The sequence below is a fragment of the Aedes aegypti genome, chromosome 3 (assembly GCF_002204515.2).
Source record: "Aedes aegypti strain LVP_AGWG chromosome 3, AaegL5.0 Primary Assembly, whole genome shotgun sequence".
NCBI classification, from domain to species: Eukaryota; Metazoa; Arthropoda; class Insecta; order Diptera; family Culicidae; genus Aedes; species Aedes aegypti.
In genome coordinates, this window is record NC_035109.1 from 142,462,462 (window position 1) to 142,484,718 (window position 22,257).

At 37.2% G+C, this 22,257-nt stretch overlaps 1 protein-coding gene across 2 annotated transcripts in view; it reads left to right on the plus strand.

Moving 5' to 3' along the window:
* Window positions 1–22,257, plus strand: part of LOC5574876 (gonadotropin-releasing hormone receptor) — a 293,895-nt gene that overhangs the window by 213,321 nt on the left and 58,317 nt on the right. For both annotated transcript variants that reach the window (XM_021850179.1, XM_021850180.1), the window contains exon 3: window positions 12,978–13,161. In XM_021850179.1, coding sequence (XP_021705871.1) covers window positions 12,978–13,161 — 184 coding nt within the window. The remainder of the gene's footprint in view (window positions 1–12,977; window positions 13,162–22,257) is intronic.

Here is a 22,257-nt window from a genome sequence, read left to right on the forward strand (position 1 = left end):
CCAGTAGAGACTGATCTTACACAGTTGATTGCTAGTCAAACATTGATTTGTATTTCGATCATTTGAGTTTATATAGGTCTGACAATATTAGGGTTATACTATATTGCATATGCATTTTTTTGTGGAGGGGCTGGGAATCGAACCCATGACCTTCCGCTTATGAAGCGGAAGCGTAACCTCAAGGCTACAGACCCCCCCCTAACTTGAATTGTTGGGTGATAGGTATTCACGTAACAATATATTGGGGATTCTTATTTTCTGAATCTATTTGAAATGTGTATATTCTTGAAGAAATAAAGATGAAATATTTTAAAAAATAACTGCAAACAAATTTTTGAATTCTTGAGTATCATACAGACTTATCTGATTTTTCTTCGTCGATTTTCTTTTTGCATTACTACACAAAATTCAATCGGTATTGGATACATTTTAAGTGAGTCAAAAATAGCAGCCGAAAACAATCTCCCGACCAAGTAATTCTGGACAAACATTTCAAAAGGGCACATCGACATTGGTAAACATTGGCTATGCAAGCCCAATTCAACTCGATCACGCTCACCAATACCACTATCAGGAAGAGCAAACACCAATTTTTCTGATAGTGGTGTAAGTTTGCGTGGGCGGGCTAAAAAGGGCTCAACAGCAACGTTTCTATAAAAAGGCTCAAGACCTCTTGGGCCCTTTTCAAATGTTTGTCCAGAAATAGTTATAGAGAAATCGATCACTGCACTTACGCCCTTATGATACTGAACGCGAGAATTGTTTTTCCGTGGAATTACTGATGTAAAAAATCATTGATCCCTATGATAATGTTTTGAGGAAGTTTTTGAAAATTCCTCAAAAGAACTGCAGCAAGAATGTTTAGATGAATATCTTGGAAAAACTCCCGCGGTATTTGCTAAAGGAATGCCCCAATTCCTGGAAGACTGTAAAACTATTCAAGAAACATCGTTTTAGAATGACAGAAAGATTACCTGGATAAATTTCAAAGAAAATACTATATTATATTCCTAAAGGTATCGCTGTAGTGATTTGTGGTGGAATTTAAAAAGAAATTTTTTTTCTTCTTCTGTCGGGTGTGGGATTACTGCGTCCATTTTTAGGACTATTGTGATATACCCTATTACTCTATGTACACAATGTTTTCTAGTAGCAAATGTGCCTCCGGAATACTTTGCGCATTTGACTGAACTTTGAACCATCTGCCATTGATGGGCAGAAGTCCTAGGTTGCAGTGTTGTAGTTCCCCCAATCTGGCGTGATCAGCCTAATAAAGCTAACCACCTCCCTGGGGGATGCGTTCCAAATATCAGCTGGCTGTAAGTAGTGCTTGAAAAATATTTTGAACCTACGATGGATGTGTGCACTGCAAGAGCAGAGAAGGTGTTGTGAGGTTTCGTCCGTCTCGTCACAGAAACGGCAATTTGTGTTTTGGACGACACCGATCTTGTATAAGTGGTATCTGCTTGGGCAGTGACCAGTTATTAGACCGATGTATGTTCTGGGATCCCTTTTGTTGAGACCTATAAGTTTTTGTGTTTGTGTCGTGTTTATTGTTACGTACCTTTTGGACTGATTCGCATTGGAAACTGTATTCCAATTTGATTGAATTTGATCGAACAACCAGTTGTTCAATTCCGTGTTTAGTGCAGAGTTTGAAATGCCAAGGAATGGCTCTGGACCAATGAACATATTGGTTGATCCATTCCTTGCTAGCTGATCGGCAATTTCGTTACCCTCTAGACCCGTATGTCCTGGGATCCAATATAGTTTAACTCGATTGTGTTCAGCTAGGGATTTCAGTGCAAGAATGCATTCCCACACAAGTTTTGAGTTGCAAGTGAAAGCCTTCAAAGATTGAAGCTCTGCTTGACTATCAGAGAAAATACAGATGGTAGCATGTCTGTAATTTCTTTTCAGACACAGCTGCGCACATTCCTTGATTGCATAGACTTCTGCTTGAAATACTGTAGGCCACTGTCCAAGAGAGACAGAGATTTTGGTTTTCGGTCCGTATACTCCAGACCCTGTCAGATTATTCATTTTTGAACCATCTGTGTAGAATTTAATAGATCCTGGTGAAAAGGTGGGTCCACCTCCTTCCCATTCCTCACGAGAAGGAAATACCACCGTGAATGGCGAGTCATAGTTTACCACTTTTTCCATCCAGTCACTACATTTTTCAAAAATAGGATTTATCGAAAATTCGTTTAATATACTGAGGTGACCTGTTAAGTCCCCTGACAGTAAGACTGTTGATCGTTTTAGCCGAAGAGCACTTTTCTCAGCATCCAGCTTTATGAATTGATCCAGCCGGGGCAGATTGAGTATAGCATCTAGGGCAAATGAGGGGGTACTACGAACTGCACCGGTTATGGCAATACAGGCAGTACGTTGAATTTTGTTCAGCTTAGCTCTAGCCGTAGCTTCCTTTGTTTTAGGCCACCAAACAAGGGAAGCATAGGTTATTCTAGGCCGAACTATTGTTTTATAGATCCACATGATCATACTGGGTTTTAGACCCCATGTTTTACCACAGGTCTTTGAGCAAACCCAGAGTGAATTGAGACCTTTATTTATGATTGTTTGAAGATGGGTGTTCCAATTTAGTTTTGCGTCAAGTGTGATGCCAAGATACTTGACCTCATTTGAGTAAACTAATTGTATTTGGTTCAAGAAAAGAGGGTGGAGTTGTACCTTTCGTCTTTTTGTGAACGGTACAATTGTTGTTTTTGAGGGGTTTATTCCTAGTTTCTCTTTTTGACACCAGGAGAGTGTGTGATTGAGAGCAATTTGCATCCTTGATGAAATAACGCTGTCAAATTTGCCTCGTACAATAATGACTACGTCATCTGCGTATCCAACAACTTCAAACCCCCTTCTTTCTAAGCTATCTAGCAGTTCGTCCACCACTAATGACCACAATAAGGGAGAGAGTACTCCCCCTTGAGGGCATCCCCTTGTAGCCATTACAGTAATGCGCGAATCACTCAGCTCAGATGAGATCTGTCGATTTGCTAGCATAGCATGTACCCAGGTTGCAATGCATGGGTCGAAGTTTCTCCTCAACATTGCCGAACCTATAGACGAATAAGAAGCGTTATCGAACGCGCCCTCAATATCAAGAATTGCTATAAGAGCGATTTCTTTTGCATTAAAGGTTTTCTCGATCTTGTTCACTAGCGTGTGCAGTGCTGAGACCGTTGATTTTCCGCTTTGATAAGCAAATTGGGATTTAGAAAGAGGCATAGTTTTCATAAATTTAGAATCTATATACTCGCATAATACCTTCTCCATGATTTTAAGCATTACCGAGGATATCGGTCGGAATGCTTTAGGGTTGGTTTTGTCCTTTTTTTCCTGATTTTGGAATAAAGACAACTCGAACTTGACGCCAATCGTTTGGAATGTGTCCCAGAACTAAACTTGCCTTAAAAATCTCTACCATTTGTGGAATCAGTGTCTCTTCCTCTTTTTGGATAAGCGCTGGGAAGATTCCATCCATGCCAGCAGATTTGAATGGCTCGAAAGATCTCACTGCCCTAACAACCCTATCGCGAGTAAAAGCTTCTTTGGCAACCTTTATTGCGTCCCTTTTTGTTCCTGAGTCCCCTGATAGGAACCCGTGTGGAACTGAGACGTCAAGTATGACACCTTCAGCATTTAGATTCGTTGGTGGGATTGAATCAGGAAAGTGAATTCTTAGCATTTCACTCAGTGTTTCACGAGGTTCCACAGTGAGTGAACCATCAGTCCTTTGAAGACTTCACAAACCATTGGAGTGATCCTTCGAAATAGTTTTATGAAGTCGAGCAGCTACGGAAGTTTTCTCAATGCTTTCACACATGAAAACCCATGATTTCCGTTTTGCTCGTCTCATTTCTTTGTTATACACTGTCAGAGCCTTTCGGTATAGACTCCAATCAGAAGTGCGTTTGGCTCGGTTGAATTCCTTCCGAGCAGTTTTTTCTGAGTTTATCAAGGTTGAAGTTCCACCATGGAACATCTCTGTTCGAACTAACTGTTTTGATCGGACAGCTCTCTTGATAAGCATTTAGAATTTTCTTTTTAATAGAATCCGAAGCTGCTTCTAACTGTATAATAGTCTGAATATTCGGCTCTATTATATAGTCTTCAGAACGAAGAATAGCTGAGTAGGTTTCCCAATCAGTTTTCTTGGGATCTTTAAACGACTTTTGAATCATTAGACCCCCTTCCCACTCGAAGACTATATGTTTATGGTCTGACATAGATATTTCATTAGAAACATGCCAGTTTTTTATTTTATCCGAGATGGATTGACTGCATAAAGTCAGATCAAGGACTTCTTGTCGTAAGATGTTTTCAAATGTAGGCTTATCACCGACATTGCATATGTCAATATTTTTGGAGGAAAGAAACTGCAAGAGATGCTCACCTCTGATATTTGTGTTTGTACTTCCCCATACAAGGTGATGAGCATTGGCGTCACAACCGATGACGAAGGGGATGTTGTGTTTTTGACTGTAAGAGACAAGAGCAGCCATCTCTGGAGGAGGAATGTCTTCTGCGTCGCCAGGGAAATACGCCGAAACCATAATTATCTCAGTACTGCCCCTAGCAGAAAAGAAATTTTGGAAAAATGCCTGGAGAAATTTTCTGCAATATTCCTGCCCAGCGAAATGCTTGAATTCCTTGTCAAATCCTCCTAATATTCCTATAAGATAACTTCAAAAATCAATCGTCTGATATGATTTTCAAACAGGTTTCCAAAATTTATATCGGTTTTCCTATATGATGACTTTGACTAATTTGAAATTTATCTTTAGAAAGTGCTGTTAGATTGTTTTTGGCTTTATGTAGATGTATAGTTTTGTGGATGTGTAGGAGGAAAAGTATCGTCGGAGGAGTTTTAGGAGGAATATATGGGGTGGTTCAAAGCAGAATCCTAGAAGAATCAAGGAGAAGTTAAGAAAAATTCCATTAAGAACACTGCGGAACATGGTTTTGTCTCAAGCACCAAAATACCGCAGTTTACTAAATTAAGGGTTGCTGGGTCCATTGCCGTTTTCAGAAATATCATGGCACGTCTAGTTTTGACGTAGGACTACGTCTTTGTTTTCTATATTGGGGTGCACTTTAAAAGTACGGAAAATGAGACATGTAACGAAATTAGGGGAGATTTTGAACGTTAATAACTCAGTTGTTTATGAACCAATTATTACGATTTTAGTATCATTCGATCAGAAATGTATCTACGCATCGTTAGTAATATATCCGATAAGTGAATTTTGTTGTTAAACTATTGAAAATTTGATAAATGTTGACCCCTTTCTTATCCAACCAATCACGTTCGAGCACTTTTCGACGGTGTCGCTTCCCACTATAAAAGCAAACGGGCCCCTGCTTCTTCCCTCAGTCTTCTTTTTGCGGTCGGACTGTGAACACGGTCGGGCGAGTCATTCTCGCTTTGCTTTTGCACCCGCGTCACAGTCCAATTTGTGTCGTCGGAAGAGGAAGACGCAAGATTGATTTGCGGCGGCGATGACGATGGCTTGGGCGCTTCTCCGAGCGGCAAACTACTGCTGCTCGGAGAAGCGTCCAAGCCATCGTCGTCGCCGCCGCAAATTTATCCGCGCTCTCAGATTTCGACTCGTGGTAAATTCAGCATCGGCGGTCAAGAAGCAAGCCCGTTAGGAGTTAATTACCAGAAGCCCCCAGAGTTGCTGATCCGAGGAGTTGCTGCTAATCGAGCGTCGGAATCGCTCGAAGTGAGCATCGTTTCCAGATTTCGACTTGTGCCCGGGGATCCACTACCCGTTGCTGTTGCTGTTTGCGTTGAGGATTTCCCGTTTGACCATGGCAATCAAGTGATAACTTCCCGCAGTGCTATTTATCTACCATCGGACCTTGTCAGGACCATCAAATTTGTGGAAAAGAGTTGAAGGAATAATATTTCCGACCTTATTAGATCTTATATTTCTCAATCAATCTCGCAGCTTCATACAAAATTTAATTTGTTATGAATAATTGATGGCACGTCAATTTGAGACTATTCGTGGACGCTGCTGCAGTGCCGTCGGGGTGAGTGATCAACATTTCACAACGATTGTAAACTAGAGTGGAATTTCCGACAGTGTCTTTGATTCGCCATATTTTATGAGAACACTTCGATTACGAAATTGATCACATGTAACAAAATTGCGACATGTTTAGAATGCTTTTGAAAAGAAATTCTGATAGAACAATTTTCATAATTTTGGAACCATGGATCAAAAATGTACCTTCATATTAAAGAAAACTATTGATTATCAATAGCGAACTATTGAATATTTAGTAATTGTCAACCCTTTCATTCATGTTCGACCAATTTCTCACGCATTATCATTTTTCGCAATTATCAAGTAATTCTAAGTCCAACTGATTATTGGCACATATGCACTTCCCAGATTGGTCGATTAGAAAGAGAAGAGCACGAATGGGAGGAGCATAATCTGCTAATCTAAGGGTACATAGCATGCTTCCTTCATTGGATTCGGTTTCATTCCGTTTCGACTTCCGAGCTGGCAAGAGCTCCTCCGTTCCTGCGCAGCGACGTCCTTCAAGCTAGCGATCCAGCGTCTGGTGGTCGGTGGTCAAGAAGCAAGCCCGTTAGGAGTTAAATTCCAGAAGCTGATCCGAAGAGGAAAGAGCAGCGAATCAAGCGTCGGACTTATGAAATCGCTCAAGATTTCAAGAATGAGCATCGTTTCCAGATTTCGCCTTGTGCCCGGTAATCCACTACCCGTTGCTCTTGTGCGCCATCCAAGGACCATGGTAATCAACTGATCAATTCCGCAGTGCTATTTATCTGTGACCGCATCGAGGCTAAGAAAGCCATCGGCCCTTGTCAGGGCCATTAAATTTGTGGAAAAGAGTTGAAAGAATAATATTCCCGACCTTATTACATCTTATATTCCTCAATCAATCTCACAGTTTCGTACAAAATTTAATTTGTCATGAATAATTGATGGCACGACAATTTGAGACTATACTTGGACGCCTTGCTGTGCCGTCGAGGTGAGTGCTCAACATTTCACAACGAATGTAAACTAGAGTGGCATTTCCAACAGTGTCTTTGATGTGCCATATTTTATGGGAGCATTTCGATTATGAAAATTATCACATGTAACAAAATTGCGTCATATTTAGAATGGTTTTGAAGAGAAATTCTGATAGATCAATTTTCATCATTTTGGCACGCATTAATCAGAAATTCACCTTCATACTAAGGAAAACTATTGATTATCAATAGCTATCTATAGAATATTTAGTAAATGTCAACCCTTCCAACTATTCATGTTCGATCAATTTCTCACGCATTATCATTTTCCGCAATTTTCAAGTAATTCTTAGCCCAACACATTATTGGCACATACCCATTTTTCAGATTGGTCGACTAGAAAGAGAAGAGCACGAATGGGAGGAGCATAATCTGCTAATCTAAGGGTATATAGCATGCTTCCTTCTTTGGATTCGGTTTCATTCCGTTTCGACTTCCGAGCTGGCAAGAGCTCCTCCGTTCCTGCGCAGCGACGTCCTTCAAGCTAGCGATCCAGCGTCTGGTGGTCGGTGGTCAAGAAGCAAGCCCGTTAGGAGTTAAATTCCAGAAGCTGATCCGAAGAGGAAAGAGCAGCGAATCAAGCGTCGGACTTATGAAATCGCTCAAGATTTCAAGAATGAGCATCGTTTCCAGATTTCGCCTTGTGCCCGGTAATCCACTACCCGTTGCTCTTGTGCGCCATCCAAGGACCATGGTAATCAACTGATCAATTCCGCAGTGCTATTTATCTGTGACCGCATCGAGGCTAAGAAAGCCATCGGCCCTTGTCAGGGCCATCAAATTTGTGGAAAAGAGTTGAAAGAATAATATTTCCGACCTTATTACATCTTATATTCCTCAATCAATCTCACAACGAATGTAAACTAGAGTGGCATTTCCAACAGTGTCTTTAATTTGCCATATTTTATGGGAGCATTTCGATTATGAAAATTATCACATGTAATAAAATTGCGTCATATTTAGAATGGTTTTGAAGAGAAATTCTGATAGAACAATTTTCATAATTTTGGCACGCATTAATCAGAAATTCACCTTCATACTAAAGAAAACTATTGATTATCAATAGCTATCTATAGAATATTTAGTAAATGTTATGCATTCCAACTATTCATGTTTGATCAATTTCTCACGCATTATCATTTTTCGCAATTTTCAAGTAATTCTAAGCCCAACACATTATTGGCACATACCCATTTTCCAGATTGGTCGACAAGAAGAGAAGAGCACGAATGGGAGGAGCATCATCTGCTAATCTAAGCGTTTAAAGCATGCTTCCTTCGCCGGATTCGGTTTCATTCCATTTTCGCTTTCGAGCTGGTAAGAGCTCCTCAGCATCTAGTTTATGATATTTCGGCTCGTGATAAACTCATCTGTGGTGCAGTCAAGAATCAAGCCCGTTAGGCAAGTCGCTCAAGATTTCAAACTTAAGCTACGTTTTCAGATTTCGACTTCAGCCGTGTGATCTAATACCTGTTGCTGATGTGTGCCATCCACACCACGAAACATTCAACTGGTTCGTCGTATAAGCAGAGAACTTATACAAATTTCTACACTTGCGTTGGGGATTCTTCGTCTAACCATGGCAATCAACTGATAACATACTGTAGTGCGATTCATCTATGACAGCATCCGAGCTAACAAAGTCTTTGGCTCTTTTCAGTGCCACCAAATGTGTGTAAGAGAGTTAACCGACTTCCGACTTTATTATCACATTGCCAAGCAATGAATAATATTTCTCTCAAACCATAAGATCAACAAAGCGATGACTGAAGCTTTCATTATAATCCTCGAATAACTTCTTTCCAATGCTATCATATATTTCATAGGAGGTTACTAATATAATTTCAAAATGATCATACAACCTGAAGTGAAATTTCACATTTTCATAGATAAATATGACGAATTCATCAGATAGAGATAATGTATATTTGGGACATGATTAAACGTACACTTGGCTGCAAATCGTTATATGCATAAATATTCACGAAAGTTTCGAGCACTGAAAACAATATGAAGCCAAAACGAGCAACAAGAACGACATCAAATTCAGTTAAATTAACCATCGTGGTCCTACGTCACCAGTTCGTACAAACCCATAGGGATGTACCCTTATAGTTTTTGAGATATTGACTGTTGAAAATGCAAAATTTGACTGCTGCAGCCAACTTGCATGCAAGTTTGCCAACTTGTACTATTGTATGGCATATATAAGAGATACGAAGAATTTCATATGAAGACTGCAAGCATGTTGAAAAAAATCGATTAAAACTAAATTTTATCGTGAAATTTCAACTGAATTGTATCTAAATTGAAATTTCAAGTCCTATTTAGCATGTTTGCTAAATTATATCACAAAAAAGTTTGATAAATCATACTTTAAAATTCATGTAAACATCAATTAAACCAGTGTTTTATACAACTTTGGCGACCTGTAGCTAAAAATTGTGACGTGCTGGAACATTTCTGAGAACGGCATCAGATTCAGAGACACATAATTTGATCCTTGAGACACGCAAAAGTGTTATTTTTGTTTCGCTGTGTAATTACTTACGATATCGTAGAAAAAACTGGCAAGCAATTGAATACAATTTTCAAAAGTGAATACTTAAACTAATCTTAATTATCCGCTTGACGATTCCGGATGTAAAATTATAGAGGAAAAGCTTGGGGGAGTTTCCTAAAAATAAGGTTAAATTACCTGGAGCTGCCATTCGTAGAATTGTTATTCGAATACTAACTTTCTTGGCCTATGTTTTTTTTTTTTTTTTTTTGATTTAGTAATTTTCTTTTCAATTGTGAAAAAAAAATCCAATTTCACAAAAAAATGTCTGAGGGGACAATTTATAAAAAAAATCTTTGTAATTAAGTAATGCACTCACCGAAATTAGAATAGAACAACCATATTTTTATGCTGATTTACAAAAAACTACTTAAGTTATCTTCCTGATTTCTACTGTAATATGAGCCCATATCAATGTATGCACGATTGGAGCGTTGTAGAGTTTTATTACCATGTACATTCCAGCACAGATTCATGAAAAAATAGGTGCTAAGAAACAGCATCATTCGAAATTCAATTCAACTGAATTCGATATATTTAATACAAAAATATACCTGTTGTTGAACTGCACAGTTGCAGTGTTACATGATTTCCTGGACAAAATAGCATGAATTACATATTAACAATTCAAATACCTGTTAACACCGGAAAATCAATTCTCAAGCAAATATAGTGGATTACATTTGACGTATACCAATCTTTATTAGCAGTACCATGCGGGATCAAAATCCGTACACCTAAGAAAAAATCTAAATCCGTCCGCTTCATATAAAACGCCTACCGCCGTGCGGGGTGACATTGGGCCTGGTGGGTGACTTTGACCGGCTCTTTCGGTGCATCTCATGGCTATTAGGAACGCTAGAAAACCAGTCCATGACCATCTATTGGCCATTTGTAACGTATTCTAGAAACTTGACACATTGTTTTCATTATTCAGGCATTGGCTTGCTGTAAAAATCTTGGCCCAAAGTCACCCTTATGGACCAATGTCACCCCGCACGACGGTACTATTTGTATGAAGTGGACGGATTTTGAGCCTGTATGGATTTCGGTCCTCCACTGTATCATATTGAACAAGGATAGAGTAGTCATTTCCAAATGTTAAAGATATCAAAAGTTTAGAAAACATGAAAACAATTGTGATTTTTAATGAAACAAAAATTTCAACAAGAACGATTCGAATTCGATAACATTAGTGGACTAAATATCAAAAACTAGTTTCAGAAAAGCTCGTTGCGCAATAGTAGACCTTATGGTCTATTTTATAAGTCAAAACGCGGCTGGATTCACTGTCGACCAAAAAATTTGCTCGCTACGGCTCTGTCACTCGAGTTTTTCCAAAGTTGTCACTCTATGTGACTGGATTACTATGGGAGTCGACGGGTGACATCTGAAATATACGTGCTTACTTTGATCGACAGTGACTACAGACGAGTCACGAGTCGATTTACAAAATAGACCCCTTACCCTTCATTCTTAATCTGTGTGAAGCTTTAATTTTCATTGAATTTGAGTTTTTAATTTTGATTTTCATTTTATTTGGTCGAATCAAAGACTTTTTGGTGAATTTTATAGGGTTCCATGTCAACAGAGCCATTTTTGTTTGCTACAACCACAAGTAAAGAATTTAGATACAATAACAATGAAAAGCGGTGAAAAGCATGTATTTTAAACAACATAACGATGCTGTAAATAAACTCAATTGAATGTCTAGCGATTTTGAATTGACTGGGAAAATAGATCTATATAGAGAATGTCATCATTGGCAAGTTAAAATAGCCAAAAATGCTTTTTGATGCTTTTGAGAAAAAATGTCAATATTTTTCAAGTGTTAACACTATTTTGGTATAAAATTTGGCTGGAATCTACTGGCTTATATTTTACTAATAAATATGGTGGACTATTATTTGTTTAAATTAAGAGTCTAGAAGCTTGCTAAAGTTTAGATTTTATAGATACAAGTAGAAATTTACATAATAAAAACATAATAAAAAAGCACATTAGCACTTATTTGGCTTAAAACCTGAAGGAAACATGTGACGAAATTCAAAAATTGCCTTCAATAGAATCAGAAAAAAAAGTTTGAGTTATTTTATAAGAAAATCTAGAATGTTGGAGACCATCTTTAAAAAATATTACAACAAGTTATTACCTTTGTAACAAATCAGTAAACTTTTAATTTCTATCCCTTCGGCCTAGCTGTCAAAACGCCCCCACGCCCTTCTTCTCCCCTGGCTACACCCATGGCCAAGAATGAGCTAGTATATCCGTTCATCGGTTCGATATGCTTCTACAAAGCTCCGAGCTGCTCCCGTTAACATGCTGTAAAGGAAAATAAGAAAATACTCCACAAACGTAGCTGGCAATAGCTTTGCACCCTGATACCCATCGATTCGACATGGCACGCTGTAGCTTTCTGTAATCTGACAATGAGTGCTTGACTATTTTCATACCTTCAACCAGAGGTCGTTATCGTTTTCTTCGCTAAGCTGTGCTGTACCTGACACTTTCCATTTGTTCTTATTAGTCGTAGGTGGATCAGCGTTTTATTGAGATTGAAAGGTATGGGGGCAATGGCACGCGAGTCAGTAAATTGTAGTTTGCAGTCATTACACTGTCTCTGCAAGTGATTTATCGGCGCCAATAGAGTGGATTTATCTGAAGTTACCCAATAATCGCATTTGAGATTGATTGTCGATTGAAAACCCCGTGGAGTACTTTGTTTCATCCAAATGGTTGCTTCTAAATCAAAGAGATTACAGATGCTTCCAATAAAATAATGGCCTTTATACGCTTTTTAAACTTTATTAGTATCATTCCAAAAAATAAAAAATGTTCTGTGTTAGAAAACACTATCATCCTAATTTGATAAAACTAAATTAAGCTTTATCTCATTTTGTAAACAACACATTACATTTCATTTGCCGTAGCAGTTCAGAATTTTTACAGGTGAGTTGATTTCCACCTGTTCAAATGTTCAGCCAAGAATATCCATTCATCCGCGAAGCAAACCAATTGATTGGATCTGTTTAAAATCGTTCCTCGGCTCTGCCCAACCCTCCTTGTCTAGTGCGCAATGGAATTCAAACGTACTGAAGTAATCGTATGGCAATAAACAAATTTATGATGAAATTACTGGCCCAAGACAAGTCAGATATATGACATTATTATTTATATCCTATTGAATTTATGATATTCCACTATAATTGACATGATCCCGTATAATATTCAGGGCTAATCTCCAACATTGCCCCCGTGCCACTAGATTCAACTCATGTCAAACGACACCCTCTTGACACCTAACTGACGTTTCGTTTATCTGTTCTATCATTGCAGTGGATGATCTTTCGGGTAGCGAAAGGTCCCTTCCTGGAGGACTTCTACCAGTGTGTGACGCACGGTTTCTACACCGACCGGTGGCAGGAGCAGCTGTACACTACCTTCACCCTAGTATTTATGTTCATCATACCGTTGCTGATTCTTATTGGCACATATCTCTCCACATTTAGGACTATATCAAGTGAGTGTCGCTTCTTGCCGAATATTTTTATATCCTCGGAGCATTCCGTTGCTCTGAAGTACGTGTCCGAGTAGTTAAGTGTTAATCGTCATGCGAGCATCGTTTAGAGGGAGGCTGGTTCAAAATACACTATGAAGTGACTATATCATTGGTATTCAAAATCTAAACTGCAATTTAGAACTGTTTCAATTGGATAAATTAGGGATACCTTTTTTAATGCAAATATTACTTCACGTAATTTGTTTACATACGTTATGAAATCGTTTTTACTGACCAATTCGAGTTATTTTGAGTAAGTTACAAACAGTTGTAACTTTTTCGTCACTAAACAATCCAATTGTGTGTTATAGTGGTAAGAACACGCACCTCTCACGCCGAGGACCTAGGTTCTAATCCCACCTTCGAAAGGATCTAAGTCGACTTCTCTAGGACGGAAAGAAAAGCCGTTGGGCCTGAGATGGACTGTTGAGCCTAGGGATAAAAATTTCGTTGATAAGAATAGAAAACAAGTTTTTTACACAAATGAAAAATTATCAGCATTACAGATCAATCACGGAATAGCAACCAGTGACATGTACAGTAGCCTGGGACACGGTTATATGAAAAATTTAGATTCTCGCTCCAGCCCACTTTTTGAATTGCATTTAGGTCCCATAACAACTGTGCAAAATTTCAGCTCGATCGGTGAAACTATATTTACGCGCCAGCCGTTCAAAGTTTGTATGGGATTTACTATGGGAAAACTTACTTTTGCAAAGAGAAATCGCCAGAGGTCGCCCATTGAACTCTATAAAAATTCTAAACACAGTCCTCGATAGGTATTTCTACGACAAACAACATTGTCGAAGACCCCAAAGCAATCTGATGCTTGTGGAAAAAGTTATCAAACAATTACTATTCGGAAATTTTGCCCAATTTTGTTTTCTTTTTTTTTAATTTCTTTATTAGTATCATTCCAAACATTACATTCATTATTTCTTATATCTAGGTGTTCTGTGGGTTGTATGACATTTGCCAGAAAACCATTTGCCAGAAAGCCGTTTGCCAGAATCAATTTGCCAGAATGGATCATTTGCTAGAAAACCATTTGCCAGAATGGACCATTCCCCAGAAAGTCATTCCCCAGAAAGACCATTTCCCAGAAAAAATATTACTACTTTACTTTGCTTTGTGTAGCAATATTTAGGTGTGTAAAATCTTTCGAATCATTATGATTTTCAACTTACGATACATAATTATATGCAAAATAATTGTGACGTAAGTTTTTAAGCTTTTTGTTTGATAAAATGTTTTAAACTAATAATGATATCATAAACTTATTATATAGATAGCTGTAGGGGTAAACATGCAGCTATTTAGCAAGCTGACGGACGTGAGTTCGAATTCCACCGGGCGAAGATTTTATTGGATTGAAAATTTTCTAGATTTCCCAGGGCATAGAGCATATTCATATCGGCAATACGTTATACACATGCAAAAATGATCAATTGGCAATAAAAGTTCTCAGTTAATAACTGTGGAGGTGCTCGTAAGAACACAAAGCTGAGATTTGGCTCTGTCCCAGTTGGGACGTAACACAAGATAAGAAGAAGAAGGTGTAATAGATTTCCGAGGTTCTCATAGTTTCTGAGAAATAACTGTTTTTTTTTATGTTAAAATAGTCATCAATTTTATACAAGCTTTTAGGGGTCGTCCATTAACCATGTGATCATTCATGGGAGGATGGAAGGGGGCCTGGCCAATGACCACGATACAAACAATTCTTTTTAAATTTTTGTATGGACGAAAGACCCCGTGGAGGTAAAAAATCCGAAAGAATTGACCACGTTGTTAATGGTCAACCCCTTATAGGCAACTGTATTTTCAACATTCTATTAATGATTTTCCCTTCTTTGAAGATTAGGCTGTTCTTTAGGGCTAACTAATTCAAGGACTTATATGCTTCATAGGAGGTTTACCCTTCTTTATATTATTGGCTAGTCTTTATAATTGTACTGTGTGTTTCTGCCTGCAGTTAACAGAAGGAATGGAAGTAATGTAAACAAGGTTATGTCATCTCAATTTTAAATAATTACAGCTAAAAAAATCAATATAGGACTGCTGTCAATAAAAATGTCTGTAAAAAGGATTAATGTATAAAAATGCAAAAATCGGGAAATGGACAATCAATATATGTCCTCAAATAAAAAAAAATAAATTGAAAGTGATTCAATAATGGAATATTTACCATGATCTTCATCTAATTTCTCATTGAAGATTACTCGAGTGATTTCGAAAACATTAATCTTCATAACCGACTTGTTTCGTAGAGCAAGCGACAGAATATGAGAAATCAATATATGTGTTTTTTTTTTGTTTCCACCATTAATCATGGCCACGTAGCAGTCCTGCTAAGAATTTCAAAATATCTCCGGTTCCAGATAGCTAAAACTAGCAATCAGGGTAAACACTGAAGATTGAAGTTTTCCGGTAGCCTGTCGCAAATGTTGTAAAACTACTTCAAAACAATAAATAATGCGGTTCAAATTATTATTAAGAGTAAAACAGTTCAACGTTTTTTTCAAGGACTGAATAATGTATTTAAATATATGACCGAAAGAACATTGGGTAGTCATTTGAGTTATATTGTTCCAATGATTATTGGCGCTAAACTGATCATATTTCAAACATAATTTTCCCTTCTTTCACTTAAAGGCTGTTCTTTTTAGTTGTTTTGCATTTTTTTTTCCGCAAAGATACACTATTCATATTTCTGAAATTATTCAACTAAACTAATTCGTGTCAAACGTTTCAACTTTTTTGTTCTCAGACCAGCTATGTAAATAGTGAAAATTGCATAAAATTGTATGCGAAGGATTTTAACAACATAGACTAAATAACACGGATCGATCAGTTGCGTTGTTTTATACTTGTTATAATATTACAAAGATATAAACATTATTTGGAGCAATATTTACGATGCGAGTGAAGGACTGTAGAAGTGACGCTAAATTTTAATTAATTTTGCACTGCAGCTATGCAGTGCTAGTAGTCCAATCCTCTTGATGTAAATAATGTGAAAGTTGACTACACAATCTTTCATGCAATAAGTGCAAATAATATGAGTATATTCAAGATACAAAAATGACAAATATCGGAAATTTCGGTAGGCTTGAGGTGAAGATGCATCGAAGCCAAACCTCAAATTTTCAAGAGCATAAACCTCGAGAACCAGCCAGCGGTTTGAGCTGAAAACTTAACCGATTGGTCACACGCTGGTGGTGACCAATCGAATAAATTGTCAGCTGGAATGGCTGTTTGGGTCTCTAGATTTGCGCTCTTGAGAATTTGGCTTCGATGCATCTTCACAAATATGTCGATCAATTGATATCAAAGGTTGAAAACGAATTACAAAAAATTATTCTGGGGAATGGTTTTCTGGAAAATGGTCCATTCTAGGGAATGGCTTTCTGGCGAATGGTACATTCTGGGAAATGGTTTTCTGGCAAAAATCATTCTGGCAAATTGATTCTGGCAAATGGTTTTCTGGCAAATGTCATACAATCGTTCTGTGTTATTAGACAACACTATCATCGTAATTTGGTAAAACAAATCTAAGATTTTATTAACATTTTGTTAACAACATATTACATTTCATTTGCCGTAGCAGATTTTTTACAGGTGAGTTGATTTCACCTGCTTATAAGAGAAAAAAACGTTTTCAATATACTTAACCTAACTTAACCTAAACATATAACGCATTAATCGTGGCAATAGAAGATTGTAACGATTTTTGCCTGAAATTATTGATTATTTTATTTGACATTTGTTCCAGTGTTTCAACATTGGATATTCTATGTAACTCATTGGTACTAAACCAGGGAGGAAGCTTCAGAATCATTTTCAAAATTTTATTTTGAATTCTCTGCAGAGCTTCCTTTCTGGTATTACAACAGCTAGCCCATATTGGTACAGCATACAACATGGCTGGCCTGAAAATTTGTTTGAATATCAAAAGCTTGTTCTTAAGACAATGTTTTGATTTTCTATTAATAAGTGGATAGAGACATTTTACATATTTGTTACATTTGGCTTGAATGCCCTCAATGTGATTTTTGAAAGTTAAATTCTTATCTAGCATGAGCCCTAGATACTTGACTTCATCTGACCAATTTATTGGAACCCCGCCCCAACCAAATTTTGTTAATATTGTTATTTCTTTACGTGTTAATCAACGTCGCCTTGCTAATAGGTTTTCATTGTATAACTTTTTTCACAAGTGTTGGATTGTTTCGCGGTCTTCGGCAATATTCTTCATCGTAGAAATACCTATCAAGGTCTGTGTTTAGAATTTTTATAGAGGTCAATGGGTGACCTCTGGCGATTTTTCTATGCAAAAGTAAGTTTTCCCATAGTAGATCCCATACAAACTTTGAACGGCTGGCGCGTAAATATAGTTTCACCGATCGAGTTGAAATTTTGCACAGTTGTTATGGGACTTAAATGCAATCCAAAAAGTGGACTGGAACGAGAATCTAAATTTTGTCCCACACTAATGTACAGTCAGTCTATGCTATGCTATGCTAAATGAAAAATTATTAGCATTATAGGTATTAGAGTGGTTCAAAAAATCGTTTTTGCTCCACACCGCTCATTCGATTCTAGATCAAATTCTGAGTGTCCTCCCAAAATTTGAGCTTATTCGGATGAAAACTGAGACTGCACAAGCCATTTAAAGTTTATATGGGAATTACTATCGGAAAAGCAAGCAATTCATTCAATCAGCCATAGTGTTTGCCCATGTGCTCTTGAGGATTAGTGCTACGTTGATACTGTGAGATACATTCATGAGCTACAACTTTGCTGAAGACCGTTTTCAAATCGGACGTCTCAGTAATTAGTTATTGATTTATATCCAGTCACAAATTCTTCAACAGTGCTCATTTCACTTCTGAACAGGCAACATTGCTGCATCTGGCGCGAAAGATAGCACGCACAAATCATGGCTACTATGTTTTACTGCATATATCCAGTGATGCCTGCAGAATTGCCCAATTATTATAGCCAAAGTTTTACAACTCATAAAAAAATCAGTAACTAATTACTGGGGCGTCCGATTTAAAAATGGTCTTCGGCAAAGTTGTTGCTGTTGAATGTATCTCACAGTATCAACGTAGCACTAATCCTCAAGAGCACATGGGCAAACACTATGACCGATTGAATGAATTGCTTGCTTTTCCCATAGTAATTCCCATATAAACTTTAAATGGCTTGTGCAGTCTCAGTTTTCATCCGAATGAGCTCAAATTTTGGGAGGACACTCAGAATTTGATCTAGAATCGAATGAGCGGTGTGGAGCAAAAACGATTTTTTGAACCACTCCAATAGGTATACCTCAATTTAGTGGACCCTCGATTTTATGTACATCAATTTTATGGACATTTTACCTCAATTTCATGTAAATCCAAATGTTTAATTTTATGATGTTCAACCAATTCTAAACATGCGCTTAGTAAACTAAGAATTTGTAAGGTGTTTACAATAAATACGCTATGTAAAGAGCTGGGGTGCTGAATTTGTTACAAAACACTGTGTTATATTTTGTCAATTTCTTGTGCTTTTTGAAAAGCGCCCAAACCGTTGATTTTAGCGACATAGTTTATTCGGAGAAGTTTCTTGGTATATTAAAGCGCATATTTAGATACAAAAAGTTTTGTGATCAATCTACCTAGCAGTGAGATAGAAAAACTACTTTTTTAAAACATTCAGTTAGACATATGGTGTCTTCGGCAAAGTTGTAGAATTGGCAATTTGAAACAACTTTGTCGAAGACATGATTTTTCTGATTGTGCGATATTTGCCAGAAAACCCATTCGCCAGAATGTATCATTTACCAGAAAACCATTTGCCAGAATGTACCATTCGCCAGAAAGTACCATTCCCCAGAATTATTTTTCTTGTCGATTTTGATCAACTAATGCATGGTGAAATATCTCGGAATCCAAAGATGGCCGTCACAATATTCGACTTGTGCCACTTTTCACATCTTCAGAAGCACTAAATTGATAGTACGGCAATAATCTCGTTCTAATAGTACGGTAACAATCTCGTTTTTCTTATTTTAAGCTTTCTGCTAGAGCACAGAGTGGAGTCAATATAACACTGTTTTTCTACATCTCGTGCGAGATTTTTGCTTACAATATTCTAAGCTGTTTTACCTAGTTTTAACTTCGAGAAATTTGTACCGTAAAATGGAGTAACTTTGATAATACGGGTAAATTTAATAGTGCGGTACCCACCTCATACTAAACGAAATATCATAATTTATGTTAATCGGTTAAGCAAAACGAATGCAAAACTAAAGAATATTAGTATGACACTTCATATAAGAGCTGTTTACACTTCAATCGAGAACAATTGAGAATTTTTATACGAATAATAAAAATTAATGCGATTTTAGCATTTCCGAAACGTTTACAAATAATACGATTACTATTTGATGCAGTTTTGAATGGTTGATCACTTATCAAAAAATCACTGATAATTGAAAAGTGCTTATTTAAAGCTGAATTTTTATACAATTCATATCGCATATTGGGTGAATAGTCAGAAAATGATTCTAAAAGAAATTTCGTCGCTACTGCATTATGAGGCTCATGTATAATCTCAATGTGACTGTTATGCAGTTACAATTGTCAATGTGACAAAACAACTTCTAGAACACGAACAATCTCACAGATTTCAGTAAGTTGATCAAAAGTATTTGTCATTTAATGACTCTCCCCGATATTAACTCTAAATTGTTAAAAATGTCGAAAGTGATAAACATTCAGTTATGGGCAGGGGAGGCATTAATTACTTCATAGAACAGACGGCACAAATAATCGCAACGTATATCTAAATCTTGTAAATATCCAATAAACTAGACCTTAAGAAGCAACAAAACGTACATTAAAATCTCGTAAATATTCATTAAATTAGTCCATAAAAGCAACAAAACTTTGAAGAACAGCTTAGGTTGAAAAGAAGGGCGAATCTCTTGTGAAGTCTTCCAAACCATAATACCATTTTACTGTTGTCCCACTTACCTTACTTTATTATCCGTCATGCTGAATATCAAATCTTTACATCAGTAAGCAGTATCTTTTATACATGATTCTATAGTATGTTTTCTTCTTTCCAGTTCCACGGTCCCTCCGAATTAAGTGCTGTCTTTCAATTCATATTTATAAAGCTTCAAATGTTGATGTGGATCGTTAAATGCTCAAGAAATCGATGTTTGTTTTGAACCGTAAGGAAGTCATGTGTACCTAGTCCAACAATTAGAATACTAGAGCCACAATACCCAAAACGGATATTCGAAGCTGGCTCACTAAGTCAACTGGATATGGTGTCCAAAAGACCCTGTACTTTTTTAAGTAATTAAAAAAAATAATCTCACAATTTTTTTAACGCTCTGGCTCGATTATTTCTCCTACAATTGTAAAAAAAAAATCTAGGGGGTGGTCCATTCTGGGGAATGGTACATTCTGGCGAATGGTTTTCTGGCGAATGGTACTTTCTGGCGGATGTCATTCTGGCGAATAGTTTTCTGGCGTATGGTTTCCTGGCAAATATCGCACAATCGATTTTTCTATCTCTTATACTTTTTGATATATATGCCGTTTTTTGTAAATGGACCTAGAAATCATATTTTTTATCATAACTTTTTTCCAAGATTTTTAACATTTTTAATGTCTTCTACAAAGCATATTTTTGCTGAACATCGCACCTCTCTATCTCCTAAAGTAAATGAATTGTCGGTAGAAATCGTTTTAATAAGGCTTATTTGTTTAATAGTAAAAACCCATGAAAAGACGCTTAAAGACAAATGTTTTTATCATCTGCCGAAAGGGAAGATATGGTACTTTCACGATTTGTACGAGTTGTCTGCGCCATTTTGCGCCGAAGGCAGTTATAGGGGCCTAAACTACCACTTGAAAAAAAGAGTAATTCATAAATAACTTTGTTACTTCTAAAGATAGCGTAATGTTCTGCAAAAAACACGGGTTTTTTCATGACAAACAACTTCGTAGAAAACACAAAAAATGTCAAAAATCTTGGAAAAAAGTTATGATAAAAAATATGATTTTTAAGGTCCATTCACATACAAAGTATAAATGATAGAATAATCATGTCTTCGACAAAGTTGTTGCAAATTGCCAATTCTACGACTTTGCCGAAGATACCATATGTCTAACTAAATGTTTTGAAAAAAAAAGTTTTTCTATCTCACTGCTAGGTGGATTGATCACAAAATATTTTGCATCAAAAGATGCGCTTTAATATACCAAAAAACTTCTCACTAGCGGTTTGGGTTCTATTCAAAAAGCGCATGAAATTGACAAACCCCAACATAGTGCAAAAGTGTAAATAATATGCACCCAAAATCATAACAAGAGATTCGGTTTTTATTCCTCTTTTTAGAGATTTTACGTAGAGATTTAGGGTCATCCTAATATCCTTATTGTTGGCTTATATAAGGATTTTATACAATTCTTCCCCTCAGATAAATTGTACAAGCTTCTCACCTGAAATTACTCCAAAATTTCTCCATCCATTCGTTAGTAAAAGTTTTGAAGTATTTATATTTCCATTCATTTATTTAGTTAACATCTAAACAGATAACACTAAATCAACAATTTCACGTCACAATACTAGATTCGTGGCCGCATCTCTCCATCCTCGGTTGTGCCCCACGCTCGCCAAATCGCCCACCTAGCTCGCTGCGCTCCACGCCTTTTTGTACCAATCAGATTCGAAGCGAACGCCATCTTTGCAGGGTTGCTGTCCGGCATTCTTGCAACATGCCCTGACCATCGTATCCTTCTATCGTCGCCCTTATCAATCTCGTGAGCTTCCCGGGAAAGCTGTCCTCGTTCATAATATTCCATAGCTCTACGCGGTCGATACTATCGCATACCGCCTTGAAATCGATGAAAATGTGATGCGTTGGGACCTGGTATTCACGACATTTTTGGAGGATTTGCCATACAGTAAAGATCTGGTCCGTTGTCGATCGGCCGTCAACGAAGCCGGCTTAACTACTTCCTACAAACTCGTTCACTACAGGTGACA